Source organism: Lepisosteus oculatus, chromosome 1, assembly GCF_040954835.1.
Source record: "Lepisosteus oculatus isolate fLepOcu1 chromosome 1, fLepOcu1.hap2, whole genome shotgun sequence".
In the NCBI taxonomy this organism is placed as follows: Eukaryota; Metazoa; Chordata; class Actinopteri; order Semionotiformes; family Lepisosteidae; genus Lepisosteus; species Lepisosteus oculatus.
The window spans coordinates 18,212,324-18,231,024 of record NC_090696.1 but is presented as its reverse complement, the minus strand read 5'-3'; the positions used below and the strand labels follow the sequence as shown (position 1 = coordinate 18,231,024).

Here is an 18,701-nt window from a genome sequence, read left to right as displayed (position 1 = left end):
CAATTCACAGCTACAGGAAGGTCATAATATACACCAACACTGCTGCTGTTTGCAGCTTCTACTAACATCTGTCTACAAGCTCAACAGCTGGACAGCCGGATGCTGAAGCACATCCAGCTGTGCGTCACCTACAGTAATAACAACATGCGACCAGAAACGCCTGACATAGGTTTGTGTCCTGAACCCAGAGGTTTTCTAAGGGCTTTCTTAACAAAGCGTGGTTGTGCCTTCCCAAATTGTTTCCAGTTGCAGAAACTGGTGTGCGCTGCAAGAGCACTGGTACTGTCTTCAGAGCTCCTACGTGACGCCAGGAAATGGAAGGGACTTTGAAAACCTGGCTCTTCAAACAAAAGAGAGAAAAAAGATTGTTTAGTTAACTTGTGATTAATGTGAAGGTTTTAAAATAACATCGCTCTTTCACCACAAGTGATGTACCGCATGCTTCAGCAGCAGGTCTGTATTTGCCATTAAATATTTACTTAAAATAGAGGTCCGTGGCACCTGTGGCTGGGAGATCACCACAGGCACAGGGGATTCCAGAGGGCTGGCCTAGCCACATGAAAGCGTAGTCGATCCGATTCTCCACGATATGGAGACGTTTAAGCTTGCTAGTCTCTAACGCCCTGTGACCTGCAGCCAGGACTGCAATTCCCTTGTCTGAGCTGCAAGGCAGACTTCTTAAAAATGATCCATCGTAGGGCAGACCTGTCCCCTCTACAACGACACAGAACAAACTCGATTTCATTCTCACATGGTATTCTTCAGCAAAGGTTGTGTTTGTGCTTCGACAACAGCGATGTGTTTTTTTTTAAAGTAAAAGACAGTGTTGTCTTATAATCTTAAGCCATTTTAAGCAGAAGTTAATCAATCATCTCAATTAAAGAACCAGATCAATCATCTGGGCCATGCTTGTGCAAATGACAAGGGCCATCGACATTCATGGAGAAGCTGAATTCCATCCAGTGGCACAGGCAGAGATTTCCCACAGTCCCACAGGCAGGGCACTGCCATTCTACAGTGGCAAGCATGGACGGGCTACCCTGTAACCACACGGCTCTCTGACTCCCGCAGCAGGTGTGCCTGTGTTCTGTGGGCTTGGGAGGCTCTTTTGGAGGCATTTATTGGGCCACGACAGCTGCAGTGCTTACTTTAGTGCTCGCTGTACAGAACAGCTTGTTTTTCTCTTAACAGAATAGTTTTCTTAACACAACACTGATGCCGTTCAGTGCTCACCTTACACTTGTAAGGATAAGGGGTTTGGAGTAAAAATCCAATTTTAAAAGCTTTTAAAAGGTTTGCTCACCAACGTCTCATAGTTCAATTTGACAAAAAAAAACTAGCGACCTATGCTCCCACTGTCTGTATCTGTGTTACAAAATCCCCAAGTTTAAAAATGTTCGGAATGAGTGTGGTTAGCACGTGTCTGCATGTTGCTAGCCTTTCATCAAAAGGGCTGTTTTTACATAATGAGAAGCTACTCTGCAGTCTTTTGCAATAAAAGGTTAAGAAAATTAACTGCAGTTAAATGACTAGATACTGTGCCATTTTTCAGTCAAGTTAAAAAGTGGTTTTAACATCACTCTGCGTATTATGGCATTATAATTACTTCTGTAAACAAACTGTATTCCATGGTATATCTCCTTTAAAGTGTATTATACATCCTTTAGCACAGTCACTTAGTGTAATGAGTAGGTAGGCCACTCTAAGTGCTCTGTGGCTTACAAGGGTAAATTATGCATACACACTGCAAGGATCAGAAGTCCCACACGTCTTTTCTTGTTGTCCAATAAAACAATAACTGTTTCCTTAATGAGTTAGCGTGAGGAAGTTGTTCTTTTCCGCCCTTAATCCTGTGTTGTATTAAAAATAGTGAAACCTGGGACATTCCCAGAGAAGCCAACTCAAGAAGGCCTATTTAAAAAAATCTCCTCTTGATTAAGGCATGCTGATCCAGTCTTCAAATTACACACTGACCGGTCTGTCATTCTCCCGTGACTTAGTACAGGATCTTTCTTTCTTTCCTGTCCTTTCTTTTACCGTCCTTGTTAATTTCAATTAGCACAGTTAAGTTAGACAATGTGCTAAAGGATACTGTAAGTGTTCCAACTCAAACACAAGTCAGGGTCAGAGGTGTTGCTGCCACAAGCAGGAGAGCAATAAAAACCCACTGCAAGCCCTGTGTTAGCTGCCTGTTAGTCACCTTGTGTTATATTGTGTTAGGTTGGGATTTAGAGTAAATTAGACATTATTAGATGATGAAAGTCTTACATCTCTCATAAGGCAGCACTGTGGTGTGGCATCTTTTACTGCTGCTTCACAACCCCAGGACCCTGGCTTCAATTCCAGCCGGGAGATCCATCTGTGTGGAGTACGCATGGTCTTACACAGTGCAAACGGGTTATCTCCAAGTGCTCCAGTTTCCTACACCTTCCCAAAGAGATACTGGCTGATTTAAATTGTGTTTCTGCATTGTTCCTATCCTATATGCTTGCTTGTGTGTACCCTGCAATATAATAACATCCCACCCACGGTCCAGTCCTAAAGGACTGTGCTTCAGGGAGAGGTTTTGTACCACCTACAAGTCATCTTCTCATAGGAACCACAGAAAATCTCAACAACCAACATGAGCATGCACACACACTCAAACTCACATACACATACAGTATAATAAATATTATTTAAAAATTACAGCGCTTAACAGGATTATTCAACATATTCTTTTAGCTTCATCACTGCTTTGACTTTTTAGGCTACACACGTGTAGCTACATCTGCTCTGACTCAAATGTCAGATAAAGTTATCAACATTTGTAGATAATTGTATAATAATCCATTCATGTACTTTAATTATCAATAAAGCCCTAGCCTAATGTTGTTGTGTTTGGTCCTCCAGGGCTTGACGACAGTATCCCAGGATTCCAAGCTCCAATGCCAGTTGACATGCAGCCACACCAGGGCCTGTATCACTATGAGTCTGGCCCCAGTCAGCCAGCCAGAGGGTAAGTCCCAGAACAACTCGGGAAAACAGGATACAGGCATCATTCATGCTTTCAAGATCACCGTTTTGGAAAAACCTGTGTATTTTACCACCTCCTCACTTCCATTTTAAAAACCTCAGCTTTACAGTGCACATACATGGAAAACGTCTGTGACGTTTTCGAAGCCTACGATTTCAGAGTTAACAGATACAGTCAACATGGACTCACAGCTTGTACCCACATACTGGATGTCTCGATTGTGAACAATCCCAAACAGTTTCACCCTGCAGGCCTCTGTCAGGCTGAGCACTCTTTTGATTCATTCCTTGTGGTCTCAATGCTATCAGGAAAAAAAAAACATCAAAATAAATAGATCATTCTTGTTTACTGCTTGTTTAACCATTTTTGGTGACATTTATAGTTGTTTTGAAGACATTCTAGACTTGCATAGTTAAATGCATATGAAACAAAGGTTCCTCCATATTTTACAGGAGGGAAATGTGGTAGGTTCGCACCACCAGAACAAAGTAATGTATCAGAAGTGTTGCTCTACAGGGGATACAGTCTTGCTAGACGGTGCTCCCTGGCCGCCAGTGCAGGGCTGACCTGTCAGAGAGCCGTGCTGGCTCTGCGGAGAGATGGATAGCTCGGCCCTGTCCTGCCCTCCTCCTGCCCCTCCCCTCTCCCTCTCCCCCCTCTCCTTCCCTCCTGATGCCACCCAGGTTGAGAACGCCATGTCAGCCCGCTTTATGACAGCTGCTAATTATGTCCTGGCTCAGCCCATCCATGGGCTGGTGTGCATGACTGCACCCTGACTCATGTTTCACCTAATCCATGTGCACAGCTCTCGGCCGCTAGGAAGGCAAGCAGGCAGGGCCAGACGAGAGAGAAGGCTCTGTCTGCACAGAGCAGGAGGGAACGAGGAGCTCCAGTCTGCTCCCAAACGCTGCAGTACGCAATGCTTTCACGACAGCAGCCTGGCAGACTTTTTTTAAGAAGACGACAATTTTCTTCCTGGTTTTCTGCAGAAATCTCAAAGGGTTTATAGAAGAACTGGTTTCCAGAAGAGTGTGGCTTTTAAATACAGTATTCTTCAGAACTGATAGCATGCATAAGCATATGGAAAATATTTTTTTTCTAAAACTATGGTCACTTTATATCTAAAGCATGTGTAAAGAAATGTACACACAGACGCACATATGCACAATAATTTGTCATAGGAGTTCTTAATATACTCTAAAAGCATACAACAATGCATTGGGAGTCTGATCCCTTTATATCCTGTTCTAATGAGAGCTATTTTATCATTTGTGCAATCATGCACTCAGGTATTTATATATATACAGGCAGTGGGGCTCTGTGATTTATTAAGGGTGTTTATATTTTCATAGGATGAACAAAGTTAGCAACACAAGCTCTGCAAGTGTCTAGTTCAGTTTGCCATTCACTGAGAAGACTAGACCTATACACAAATATGCTCCGTGAAAGAAGGCTTATCAAGAGAGCAGGGTGTAAAATGGACAGCACAGATGTGAGCATGTTGTCCCCAGGGCTAAGGACATTTTGGGGAGATCACAGAGTCAGCAATCCAGCCAGACAGCAAGGGTAGCCATACAGGGGCTGCTGATGCAGCTCTATTGCAGGCTTATACTATATAAATGCTGGAAGTGATGTGGTGCTGAGGCTGTCCTCCCTCTCATAATGACCCAAATGCACACCATTTGTGAGATGCAGTCACAGAGGAAGGAGGCTGAGTCTGTGTGTCTGTCTTAAATTACATCACATCTGTGAGAAAGAGTCAGACTCCCTCTAGTGGTGAAAGTGGCACATTGCAAAGCAAACTTCTAACCCCCTCTAGTGGAGAAAATAAGCCATCGCAAAGACGATGAATTTGCATTGCAGAGCATTTAACTTTACATTTATTCATTTGGCAGATGCTTTTATCCAAAGCGGCTTATGATAGTAATTGGTCAAGTTGCAATGGGTGTTTAGCAGTTGTACTAACATATAAAAGTAGTTTTGAGTTGCTGGTTTGCCTAGAAATTCTAGCTGAAAATATCAGTTTAAAAGCAGGGTGTTGCCACAAGAATCCAAATTAATTGTATCAATCACAGAATATTTTAACTGTCATCTCCACTGAAATGCAGCATTTAAAATAGAGTGCCATTACACTTTAACCTGGTGCTAATGTGCCAACTTGTCTTGTACTGTGTGTGTTTCTCCAGTCTGGCTCCATCTGGCAGCCCTGTGTACTCTGATGTATCTCTGGTCCACCCTCCGCCCCACAGCAGCCAGCCTGCAGCCAGCAGACCCATGTTCAACCCCATGCCCCCTGCCATGACTCCAGGTTCCTGCATGGACCCTTATCTGCGGTCGCCCCATGTTCACCCCTCACTGGGCATGATGGGACCCCGTGGCCTGCCTCCTGCTGAGGGTGAGTGATGTTCAACTAGTCTTTGGCAACAAGAGAGTTCCCAGCTCCCCCTTCATACTGCACCTTGCTAAAAATAGGACAACATGGTGACAGTTCAGCAGTCGGAAATATTAGAATTGAGTTAGGTTTAACATCTGAAATGAGTTGTCATGCGAGGCATGGTTAGCATTGCTGCTTCACAACGCAGGGGCCCTGGGTCTAATTCCTGGGGTCTGTCTGTGTGGAGTTTCTCCCTGTGTTCACGTGGATTTCCTCCAGGTGCCTAAATTCCTCTCACAGTCCAAAGACTGTGCGTGCCTATGTCTACCCTGTGATGGACAGGCGTCCCGCCTGAACCTGCCGCTTGCTGGGATAGACTGCAGCTTCCCCATGACCCTGAAATGGAAGGTGGTTGGAATGGATGGATGATTTATCATTTTTTGTCATATCTTGGCTGTAGTAAAACAACCGCTCTTGGAACATGACACCTACTCATCTCATTATGGCTCATTACCAGGAGAATCCACAACGATTCTCTTAACAAAGTTATGGAACCACATGCCTGTTACAGTCCTTTTTCTTGTGAGCACTGGCACCCCCCAAAAAGTATGATATAATTTCAGTTGCCACGTCTTTCTCCAGTCTTGATCTTGTCTACTGAATCTCCAAGTCTGAGGTGTAACGATGCGCTGGGGTTGCTTCATGCAGAGTGTCTCTGCTTTTCCCCAGGAGGTACCGGAGGCCCCTACTGCAACCAGAATAACCTGATGGCCACCCACCACAGCTTCGGGGTGAACCCAGCCGACAGCGAACACATTGGCTCGGGAGATGGTAAGGGGCAGCACAATGTACAATTGTTCAGGACGAAGTGGTGGCACCTACAGAACTTCTATCCCCACAGTTCACAAGGTTTTCCGTCTCTACAAAGATAGTGAAGAGGTGTTTTTCTGTGCCACTGTTATCCATCACTGGACAGATTTCCCTTAAATAATAAATCGCAAATAAGGGCGATTTGGTTCAGATTCATTATAGTGGGCAGTTTGCTGGCAGTTTTCCTCTTTTTTATATACTGTAAATACTCTCATTCACTCTATATTTACAAATGCATACTGTGGATATAACACTGCCTTTCAGCAACCTTTTGCTATGTTTCTCTATTCTCTATCTTCCTTCTCTTCTCATTCATCCTCTCAGATTCCTCAACCTCTTACTGTGTCCACACTGAGACCATTAGATTGTAAGGCAGGGTGCAGACAGAAGAGTCCATTTGATCTAGTTTGTTTGGTGGCTAGTAGCTGATTGATCCATGGATCTCAAGCAGACTTCAAGCTCCTTGAAGGAAGCAAGTGTATAAGCTTCAACAACAAAGGGTAGATAAGACAGCTAGTTCCGGACACCGACAGCCCATTGTGTACGAGAACGACCTCTAGTTCTCAGTGTTGGAACAAGAGGCACTTCTTTACTCAATGGGCAGAGGGAGCCTGAAACAAACCACACTACTGTGTAACAAGTGCATCCTGTCAGTTGTACTCTCAAAGCTCCTCTCCACCCCCTCTTTGCCTTTCTCCCAGGATCTCGGTTCTCCACTCCCCGCTCCATGCTGAAGCTCAGTAAGAAGCGTGCCCTGTCCATCTCTCCCCTCTCCGACGCCAGCGTGGACCTGCAGACCATGATTCGCACCTCGCCCAACTCACTGGTGGCCTACATCAACGCCCGCTGCGGGTCTGCCAACGGCTCCTACGGGCACCTGTCTGTGGGTGCCATGAGGTCAGAACTGCCTCCCAGAAACACGCACACAAGAGAAGCGTTAGCACAGCACAGACACGAGCGCCCGAGCGGGCAGGTGAGATGTGCGCTACAGAAAAAGCCCACCTCTCCCACACTTTTCTGTGGCCTCGATGAAAGGACACATGGCTCAGTGGGTATGCGGGTTGGAGGAGCCCGTCTGCGTTTCCTCACTCCCCCCGGCTGGGCACAGGAGGTCATCACTGTTGAGATGTATAGACAGTGTGAGACATCGCTAGGCGAGCGGGTATCAGAAAATAGAAGTGCTGATATAATTACTCTACTGACACAGTACTCAAAGCTCCAGGGAAGGTTTCTCACACACAGTGGTTCTTGACCTCCAGTTGTTGGTTATCTTGTGGGTCTGTTCTGCACCCCCAGGGCGATACAAAACTGGAAGTTAGGAAGTGTTTTAGTTTCCGCCATTGTGCTGTTTCACTGTTAAGCGGACTGACCAGTCCCTCTTCTTTCTCCCTCCTCCAGCCCATCTCTGGGATACTCCTGCTCGATTAACCACCAAGCCAAGCCTCCGGGCTCAATGTTCAGCCCTGGTCCTCCCCTCAGCCACCCCCCCCACGGACCCCAGCCCCCTCCACGCCTGCTGTCACACAACCCCCGGCTCCACTGCCCCCCGAAGCACTGCCACGTGAGTAGCCCAGGCCCTGCCGGCCATGTGGCCACGATGAGGGGAAATGAACGGCCAGCACACGTTTTCCCTTGTTTTCGACAGCACCGCTCCACCATAAAAAAAGCGCTCTTCTTCCGCTGGTCTCTCTTTTATCTCTGAATTTTACATGTGAGAATTTGAAATTATACATTAGGGAGACAGCTGCTTATACAATGCTATTTTTAAAAATACAATGTAAAGCACTGGAAGTTCTGGAGTGGATTTTGGGATTCAAAAGTACAGAGATTGTTCTATGCCTTTTGTGTTTTGTCTTGAGATAAATACTTGTGTGCCACTTCCTGTGAAACTACATTTCAATTATTCAATTAAGTGTTTCATATTTATTTAAGTACTTAAAATACTACGGGACAGAAATTGATTTAATATTAGACAGTGCAGGACAAATGAAATGAGACAAGTGGAGGTCAGTGTAACATGTCTTGTGTTTGGTGAAGGCATGGTGGGAACTGGACTGTGCTGTATGGTTTCAGATGAAAACAGAGCCAGTGATGGGAGGCTCGCTGGACAGCCTGAGTGTGAAGGGCCTGGAGGAGAGATCAGAGGGGGACGTGCCCAGCCCCTCCTCCACTGGGACACAGGTACACATCACTTTATTGGCCATATACAGTTTCTTGTATTAGGAATTTATCTTTTCGCATACCCCAGCTTGCTCTCCATGAGTCACACAGGCACACAGACGAGGAGAGAGAAGCCTGGGGTCAGAGCACAGGGTCAGCCATTTATACTGTGCCCCTGGAGCAGCTGGGGTTAAGGGCCTTGCTCAGGGGCCCAACGGAGTAGGATTCCTCTGCCGGCCGCAGGATTTGAACCGGCAACCTTCCAGCCACAGGCGCAGATCCTTAGCCACAGAGCCACCCCACCGCCCCCTGCCTTGTGTGTGTGTGTGAGCTCCAGATGTGGCATTCCGGACTGCCCCGTGTGTACAGTATATGCTTGGAGCTGACGTGTTTCTCCTGTGCCACGCAGGACCCGCTGATGGGAATGCTGGATGGTCGGGAAGACCTGGAGAAAGAAGACGGGAAACCGGAGCCAGAGGCTGTGTACGAGACGAACTGCCACTGGGAGGCCTGCAGCAAGGAGTTTGACACCCAGGAACAGCTTGTCCATGTGAGGAGGATGGGGTGGCCTCTCTACATTGTCACACCTACCCTGTGCTAAGACAACACTAGCAGCTATTTAGTGCAACAACTAGTCTAGCAGGCCTTTAAATTCAGAGACCAGGATTAGTGCCACTGTGGTACAGGCCAGAGAATGAGTAAGCGAACAAAACAATTTCTACTCTACAAAAATGTCTGAGCATTGATTGCGATGGAAAGCTAAAGGGTCTAGACACAGATGTCAGTTGCATATAGAGAATTTCTTTTAACTTTAAAAGACAAAAGTAGCACAAGTTAGCCTGTGTGCAAATCTTAAGTGATTTTCCTGTCTTACACATCTGTAGTTTTCCTAACTCCCTTTATGACAGTGAAGAAAAGCTCAAGGCTGTGGAGTAGGGATAAACTGATTAAACCTCAGTTGCACAGGTGTACAGAACAATTTATAATTATCCAGAGTTTAAGGAGATGTAGAATATCTGCAGGATTATGGGTCCCCGAGGTTGTAAATTTGGCAAGCTCTGCTTTTAGACTGTGCATTTTGTCCACAGCACATCAACAATGAGCACATCCATGGGGAGAAGAAGGAGTTTGTGTGCCACTGGCAGGACTGTTCACGAGAGCAGCGCCCATTCAAGGCCCAGTACATGCTGGTTGTTCACATGAGGCGGCACACTGGAGAGAAACCTCACAAATGCACTGTGAGTAAGAGCATTAGGGACAGGTACAGCCAGGCTAAAAACACCACTGAGCTAACTGTGGAGCTTTAGGAGGACTTTAGGTAATTAGGTAAGACGGAAAGAAAGATATAAAGAAGGAAAAATGAATTAATGAATTGAGAGACGTTGGAAAGTTGGTTAACGACAGTAACAAGACTAGTTGTTCATTAAACTGTAAAACCTAGATTAATCTCTTTGGCTTCTGAGGGCTGTAAAAGAGCATCTGTGTCCCTGTGTTGTTGCAGTTCGAAGGCTGCAACAAGGCGTACTCTCGCCTGGAGAACCTCAAGACTCACCTGCGCTCTCACACCGGAGAGAAGCCGTACGTGTGCGAACACGAGGGCTGCAACAAGGCCTTCTCCAACGCCTCAGACCGGGCCAAGCACCAGAACAGAACCCACTCCAACGAGGTTTGTGTCTTTTCATTGCAAGGACTCTCTTCCTTTGAAGAGCACGCTCTCAGCTCTTATATTAAAGACCCCACAGGACAAGTCTAGAGGTTATATTTCAGTAACGCTTATGTGATAAATGCCTTGAAAGAAGGCTCTTGGGAAAGAAAACATGCTTCAAAAGAATTGTTACTTAAATACCACCTGCCAACTATAATGCATTTGCCAGCTAAGGGTGGCAAATTATATTAAGCTCAAGCATCAAAGTTTAAGACATACTACCGCATGTCTAAGCAAAAATACAGGGGCACAGGCACCTAGTAGCTTCCATGGTTTTAGAAGTTCCTTTGCCTGTGTAGAAACCCTACGTGTGCAAGATCCCCGGCTGCACCAAGCGCTACACAGACCCCAGCTCGCTCCGCAAGCATGTGAAAACCGTCCATGGCCCCGAGGCGCACATCACCAAGAAGCACCGCGGGGATACGGGGCCCCGCCCTCCAGGAGCCAGTCTGCCCGCTTCTGGACAGGGCCAGGAGCTACACCTGGAGAAGGAGGAGGGCCGCCGGGAGGACTGCAAGTTGCTCGTGCCAGACATCTTGCTAGTGAGTGACGTAAAATCTTAGACAGAAAACTACGAACCCATAGATGTGCTTTTTAACCATATAAGCATTGCATACTTTTGCTCCATCGAGTACCTTCATTGTTATATTGATCCTATTGACTGACAATGTAACAATTACGATTCTGGATGAAGCAAAAAGCGTGGGATGTATTGGACTGGAGGAGCCATAGATTGAGTAGCCCTGGTCAATAGCACTGTGTGTGTTTAGAGCAGATAAGACTGAAAATGGTCCCTTTGGGCAGATGCAGGCTAATTGAGTGTATGGTATTATACTAGTATCTCTACAGTGATTCCACAGGACACTGCAAAAACACACAGGGCTAGAGCTCAAGTCAAGTCAAATTTAGTTTTATACATCTCTCTTCATACTAAAGCTTCCCCTTGGCACTGCACAAAAATCAAAACCAAGCAATCATCATGTACACACAACAAAGTCAACATTGATTAAAAATGTCATCTATAAATGAGTTCAATTTTGATTAAAAAGAACTAAACGTCCTTTGCTCAAAATCTATTGGAATAGAATTCTATAAACGAAAAGTGTAATTGCAAAGGCCTTCGTGTTTTCATGTGTTTTGTTTTCAAAAGCAAGTCAAATATATTGGTCCAAAAATGCAGATTTTGGAGAGCTTACCAGTACAAGTCAAATATATTGGTCCTGAAGATATAATAGACCGCGATGATGAAGAGCTCTGTGCATTAACATAGTCATTTTAAAGAATTGCTCCGAGAAAAGATCCTAGTCCTAGATTTGATGTAGCATGTTGAGAGTGCCTAGTGTGAGAATGAAGTCTCACATTGGCTTTTTGAACAAGGTGGAGTTTCTGATTTTAGTAAAGGGGATACCAGAAAATGCTTTTTTAAATCGAGCAGTAAAGTAACAAGCACATGTATCTACCATCCGAATGTCAAGAACAGTTTATAATCTAGCAGTATGTTTGAGATTGCAAAATGTTGTTTTAACAACAGAAGACATTTAGTGAAACTAAAGAGAGATCAGAGTACAGTGTAACACCAGATTATTTTGGTAGATGATAGAGCTTTCTATCAAACATTGGGTCTATGAAACTTTGATTGGGTCACAGCAGGTCCATAACAACTTCCTAGTGATTAATTAAAACTAAGTGGTAATTGAATATAATTTCAAACAATTTATAGCTATTTTTCTTTTAAGCATTTTTTAGCAAACAGTAACTGTGCGTGGTTATTGCCATCTGTAGTGGGAGCGACACATGAATTTGAGTACTTCAATAAAAATTTATGGCATAATGTAAATAGTTTATTTTATCTGTACATACATAATGTAACAAAAATGAAAGATGAAGGGAAACATTTATTTTGCTGTTCTGGACGCATTCTGTTTGTAAATCATTTCATTGCTAAATAAAAAGTTAAAAATAAAAAAAAATAGTGACAGAGGATGGAAACCTGAGGAACTCCATGCAGTATCCAACTCAGATGTAAAGTCACTCATTTACAAATAAACCATTTGAAAAGTTTACCGGTAAGGCCAACATGAGAACACGTGATTTTACAGAATCATACATTCAACTTCATCAAAAGCAGCCAAAAGATCTAATAAAACAAGTGCTTTAATCAAGTACAAATGTGTATTGAGCCAGGAAATTGTTTTCATTCCTAAGAGGAGCTGCTTCTCTCTTTGTCCACACGGTTCAGAAGTCTCAGCCCAGCCCTGGAGGCCAGTCATCATGCAGTAGTGAGAGATCCCCTCTGGGGAGTGCCAACAACAATGACAGCGGAGTGGAGATGAATGCCAATGCCGGCGGCAGTCTGGAAGACCTCACTGCCCTCGAGGAGGGTGTGGCAGGGGAAGGAGTGGGCACAGCGGGCATGTCCGCCCAGGCCTTGAAACGGCTCGAGAACCTGAAAATTGACAAGCTGAAGCACATTCGCCGACCGACGCCCCCCAGCCGTAACGCCAAACTTCCAGCACTCCCCAGTAAGCGGTTTGCACTCATTCCAGAACACATCAGATTGCCCCCCAAAACTGCTGAAAAATTAACACCACTGTATTTGTTTGGCTGATCACTGAATATCTGTATTCTGTCCATAAATATTGCCTTCAAATCCTCCTCTTCTTTACCCTGTGAGTTTAACAGATCTGTTTCCCTATCATCTTTTCTTTATACTTTGTTTTTCAGGTACCACAGGAGAGATGCTGTCCATGTGTGGCCCGTCACCAATGTTGTCAAACCGGAGAGTGATGGAGCTGTCCAGTAACGACGTAGGAGCTTCCGGGCAGCTGAATGAGCGTCGCAGCAGTGGCACTAGCAGCGTCAGCTCTGCCTACACGGTCAGCCGGCGCTCCTCCATGGTCTCACCCTACCTCTCCAGCCGCCGCTCCAGTGAAGTGTCGCAGATGGGAGGGTACCCACAAAACTTAACGGGCAAGGACACAGAAGACCCCCTCTCTCCCGAGACCAGTCGTAAAGCGGCCGTGTGCAGGGGAGGAGGTGGTGGTTTGCCAGGCCTCCCCAACCTTACCCCAGCACAGCAGTACAGCCTCAAGGCAAAATATGCTGCGGCCACAGGTGGGCCCCCACCCACGCCTCTGCCCAATATGGAGCCCCATGGGACCAACTCTAGGATGGGCGTCATGAGTGAATACCACGGCCAGCCTGTGCCCCCATTCCTACAGCAGGGAATCAACCGTAGGAACAGCAGCAACGATTACAGCAGCTATGGCACAGGCATCATCCATCCACACCAGGCACCTGGCAACGGGATGAGAAGGGCCAGCGACCCAGTAAGGTCTGGCACCGATCAGCAGTCTGTGCCTAAAGTCCAACGCTTCAACAGCCTGAACAATGTCAACATGCCCATGATGGGACGACGAAATGCCACCACTACCACCCTCCAGCATTTTGGAGGGTCAGAAGCCAGCTTCCTCAGGCATATGTATTCCCCTCGCCCACCCAGGATCAGTGAGAACGTCATGCTGGAAGCAATAGCATCTATTGAACCTTCCTCTACCAGTAACCAGCCAAGGAATCCCAACGTGATGATGAATCCAACTGACAGCATGGGGTACCTCGATTACCACCAGGGTTCAAACCAGCTGTCTCCTGGTCACGAGAACCTGAACTGCAGTGAGCAAGGCTACCAAGCAGTAGACATGCAAGGTCAAGGGCTGTTTCACAATCAGCACAGAGAAATGGGCAGTTTACAGGTTGGGCAAGTGGAGGCCATGCATCAGGGAGGAATGGCTGGCACTATGATACAGCAGACAGGGTATGGGATGACCACCTGCCAGCTGAGCCATTCTAATCTTCAGTACCAAAACCTTGGACAAACTAATGAAAATGAGAGCATACCCACACAGTGGTGTGAACCCAACCCAGCCAGCATGGACCAGCACCCCAACCAACATGGGATGCAGTCAAGCATGGCGTCAGGCAGCAGGCAGTATCCAGAACAAGGTACTGTGGTGCAACAGCCGACACGGAGCCACCCCAGTCTTGTTGGTCCAGATAACAACCGCAACCAGCAGGCCATGTTCAATAACAACAATCAGAAGCTACCGCATCAGCAGGCCATAAAACCTGAGGAGCAGTTCCACCACTCCCACCAATCTTCCAACCCCTGCCGGAACATGAAGCAGCAGCAGCACATGCCACCCCCACACAACTACCGGCAGCCAGGCCAGATGATGATGAGATCTGGAGCCCCAAGTTGTGAGTTCCAGGGGCAGATGGACAATCAGCAGCGAGGCTCCTTCAACAATGCAGGGATGGTGGGTGGATCTCCCTTGCGTGATGGGAGGCGGTCTCAGACTCCCATGATGCATGTGAAGGAGATGATGGTGCGGAATTATGTGCAGTCCCAGCAGGCGCTTATGTGGGAGCAGCAGCACGACAGGGGTGAAATGGGCGTGCCCCTCCCTCCTCCTCAGGCGCCTATGGCAGATAAAATGGAGCTGGATGGTCCTGTGCAGTTGATGCAGCATAGCCCCCAGCAGCAACAGCCATATAACGGGAGTGCTTACATGGGCTACCAAAACCAAAATCTTCTGAGTCCCTCATCACACAATGGGGGAGGAAGCTCAGGGCACTCCAAAGACCTCCTAAGCCCAAACAGCCAGTGCTATGGGCAGGATGTGGTGCCCAGGCCACCACAAGTGCGCAAACCAATGAGTCGACAAAACAGCCTAACTCACCAGCAGGGGTACTTGGGTAGCCCACCTCATCTCAGCCCAGGGCATGAGGCTACTTCCAGCCCCAGGAGGAATATCCGCTTACCACCAGTCCAACCTCATCCAGAAATAAATCCTGGCCCTCCTTCTAGCGGTAACGTTAATAACAGTACTCCTGCCATGTTTTACTCTGGGCAGATCCAGATGCATCCAGATGTGGGCAAGCAGCTTGACAGGCAAGAGTCACAGCAAGGGATCTGCATGAACCAACAGCACATGGGCCAATTGGACCAGAACAAGTCAGCCTCTTTGGCGTATTCTGAATCTGTACAAATGTCAAACACTCTGGACAATCTGGACCTAGAGAATGCGCAGATAGACTTTGCTGCAATCATCGATGACCAGGAATCCTCCTCTTCAATGCTGCCCGGCTCCTTTAGTCCGCACCCTGTGCAGGGCTCGTCTCAGACGTCCTCACGCCTTACTACGCCACGAAACTCCCTCACCCTGCAGTCTGGCCTGTCCAACATGGCTGTGGGGGACATGACTTCCATCCTGACATCTCTCGCTGGAGAGAACAAGTATCTCAACACGCTGTCATAGAAATGGCAGGCTGTGTAAAGCCTTAAAAACTTACACGCACACAACGACTTAAGCCACAGAGAGACTATCTTATGAACTACTAGCCAAACCAAAGGTGCCTGTTGGACAGCCTCACATTACCTTCAATGTGGCTTCAAGGAGATTTTTACTTTTTTTTATCTTAGGGTCCAAACTTAGAGGGAGACAGTGACAGGTGGTGTTTACATTTCATTGAATTAAAATAACACATGCATACTGCTTATATGAAGATCCTACCATTGCAGAAAATGATGAGTACAACTAATGTGTATTTAAAAATACCTAAAAGATTTGAGGAAGTGCTGGAATTTTCCAAACAGTGCCTCATGTGCCTTCTCCTGCAGCCTGCCTGCAGTGCCTTACACTGCTTACAGTAGACTGCTGCATTAAAGGGGTTCCCAGCAAAGCCTTAACAGACTTTAAAAATTGCAACTAAAATTCCTGAATACAGGACGACACACAGAGAGATGCCCATGTTCAAATGGAGTATTCAGAATTAAATCTAAACCGTATCTATAGTCAGGCCCTTATTTATAAGCTCCTTTGATCCAGACCGCTTCCCTCTTCAGCTCTTGTTCAATTCAGCACAATGAGCATGACACTTTAAAGGTACAGGCAGAGAGGCTATTTGTTAGTTTTGAAAATGCAGACTGGAAATTTGAAGGCAAAAAAACAAAACAAAAAATTTGGACTGCGTGTCTGACTGAATGATTCAGTGCCATTAGACGTGACAGTAAGTGCCTTCGCCTTGCTTGGGCACTGCAATACTTCTGTGCCACTATGATAGACAGGTGTGGGCGATAGAAAGTCAGGCAACTTTGGGTACAAAAGAGAAGATGTGATTGCGAATCTGAAGATCAAGTTTGTCACAGAATTGACATATGCTACCTATCTGAAACTTTATGATATGCCTTTGACAAGTACAAGCATTTGGATTTTGAATTAAACATGGACATTGATTGCAGTGCCCCTGCAGAATGTACGCCTGGTTTGTATGGATACACAGCACTGGCCTGGAGTGTGCTCTGTGCACGCAATGATCATTGTGATCCCCTCACCATCATTTCTGGCTGATTTTCATGGTTTTACGTAATCATGTATTGCCCATGTTTTATATGTGCACAGTAACCGTAAGCTGGAATGGGTTTTACTTTTAAGCCCAGACAATGGGAAGGCTTAACAGGAACTCACTTCGGCTTGGTGTGCTTTTTATCCTGACATATTACAATTGCCAAGCTTTCTTTGCTTTCAGTGACTTCATAGCAAATGTTTTTAAATTTCTTTTAAAACTCTAACTTCACACCACATTCAACGCAGGGAATCACATTCCTAACGGAGGCCTTTATACATACTATGAACACACGCTTCTGCAGCACACCCCAAATACAACACCGCCTGCCAACTTAGAAAAGCTACAGAACACTAAAACAAAACCTGAGCAGTATTCTCAAAATGTATTATGTTAAATATGTCATAAAAAAGCAAAAGGGGGACTTTGCTGAAAAGCTACTTTTGAGTATCTCAAGTGTAAATTACACATATCTGACTCTAATTTTAGGTGCATAGCTATTGTAATCAGAATCCAACTTTCATTCCAGTTCAGAATGGAGTCCTTGACTCTTTCTCACAGTTATCTTTCAATTCTTTTCTCTAAGATCAGTTTGATATGATCAGTAACAAGATGGCTTGCTTTCCACCTTTCCTAACACCGTGCCACTGAACAGTCACAGGGGATCAAAATTTTAGTAATGAAACTATGTATAATTATATACATTGTAGACCAAAAAATACAGAACGAATAGGCACCATACTTTGTGTGCTGTCCTATGTGTGGCATTGCAGTATAGCATTTAAGAGTAGGTCTAAAAGGATGAGCTGCATCTTTAGAACCAGCTTTTCTTGAGTTTGGAACGATGTTGCTAAAGTGATCGAAACACGCCCGATTAGTTAACTCCGTCTCATAATTGATATTTGAATTACAGTAACAGAACAGGCTACAAAAATGAATCATTCAGATTTGAAAGTCATGTAGCCATTGCTGAAAACGGCTTCCTCTGTACCTTTAAGTGGGTTACAATTCCCGCACAGCAAAACATAGTGTACCATGTCTTACATACAGTGTGTATATATATAGTGGCCATGCTATTATTTTATTTAACCTATGCAGGTTACAGTTTATTTTAAAGTAAACTAGGTTGTCTTCTTTCCCTTTGCTAACCCTTGATGTTTTTTTAGCAATGCTAAATTCTGTATTTGGGGAACCAAAGATGACTTTGATCAACATTAAAAGCAGATTAAAACAATGCATGAAAAGTATGTAGATTTATTTTTAAAAAATCCAACCCTAACTGCCTGATGTTTTGGGGGTAAAGATGTAACATAGAATGTAATGGCTTTCGTGTAGTAGAAGGTCACTTTTTCAATATCTTGTAATTTTGCAATATTAGCATTTCTATAGCTTGTAATCTTTCAGTTTTCACAAAACCCTTTGCTGGCAAAAGAATTTAATAATATCAGCATTTATTGCACCCATACAGGTACTCAAGTGATATATTTTTGTGAACTTTAAAAAAAATGTTTTTATACATATGTATTATACTGTATTTTATTGGTTTTTAAATAAATAGATGTTCAACATGTGTTGAACAAACCATGCAATGATTAAATGGTTTGTGTATGTAGTACATTCGATTTGGCAATTAAGCAATTAAGAGAAATGTATGTGTTTTAGAAAGCTCTAGGAGATGCCGTGTTTGATTAAATGGTCCTGGAAAACAATCTTGGAGGTGGAAGACAAGACACGTGAGGTGAGAGTGGAATACACTCCCCTGACTGCAGGACAGAGCAATTTCAAAACCGTCTCTCACAGTTTGGCACCTTTTGGCTTTGCTGAACACCAAAATACATTTCACTAGGAGTGACCACAGCCAAGAATCAGGCATATTAAAAGGTTTATTGAGAGTTTAGGTTTCTATGATTTGTCCTAACCCGCTCTTGACCTCTTGGCCCCAGGACGAGGAGACTGGGACCCCCATGCAGAGCGAGGGGTGACCAAGGAGGTGGGATGTGAGGGAGAGAAGGGGATCGTGTCTAGTGTGTATAATGTCTAAGAGGGGAAATGACGTCAGGGTTGATTACACATGAAGGCTGATTGAACTTGGCTGTTGTTGCCCCTCCTGAACTTGCGTTATAAATTCCATTCACTCAGAGATATATTCCAAAGAGATGTAGCTGATCATG

General features: G+C 45.2%; 1 protein-coding gene across 2 annotated transcripts in view; it reads left to right on the top strand.

Annotated features, from left to right (window-relative positions):
- The window catches only part of gli1 (GLI family zinc finger 1), a 61,282-nt gene extending 43,180 nt beyond the window's left edge, over nucleotides 1–18,102 (top strand). The window contains exons 2-13 of one of the 2 annotated variants that reach the window (XM_069186555.1): nucleotides 2,893–2,998; nucleotides 5,266–5,411; nucleotides 6,120–6,221; nucleotides 6,962–7,157; nucleotides 7,659–7,821; nucleotides 8,334–8,441; nucleotides 8,830–8,970; nucleotides 9,509–9,658; nucleotides 9,922–10,086; nucleotides 10,425–10,667; nucleotides 12,365–12,647; nucleotides 12,850–18,102. In XM_069186555.1, the coding sequence (XP_069042656.1) occupies nucleotides 2,928–2,998; nucleotides 5,266–5,411; nucleotides 6,120–6,221; nucleotides 6,962–7,157; nucleotides 7,659–7,821; nucleotides 8,334–8,441; nucleotides 8,830–8,970; nucleotides 9,509–9,658; nucleotides 9,922–10,086; nucleotides 10,425–10,667; nucleotides 12,365–12,647; nucleotides 12,850–15,443 (4,362 nt within the window). In that variant the 5' untranslated portion in view covers nucleotides 2,893–2,927 and the 3' untranslated portion in view covers nucleotides 15,444–18,102. Of the gene's footprint in view, nucleotides 1–2,892; nucleotides 2,999–5,202; nucleotides 5,412–6,119; nucleotides 6,222–6,961; nucleotides 7,158–7,658; nucleotides 7,822–8,333; nucleotides 8,442–8,829; nucleotides 8,971–9,508; nucleotides 9,659–9,921; nucleotides 10,087–10,424; nucleotides 10,668–12,364; nucleotides 12,648–12,849 lie in introns of both variants that reach the window. The other variant, XM_015344111.2, reaches the window with a different exon arrangement.
- Nucleotides 18,103–18,701: the final 599 nt, after the last annotated feature.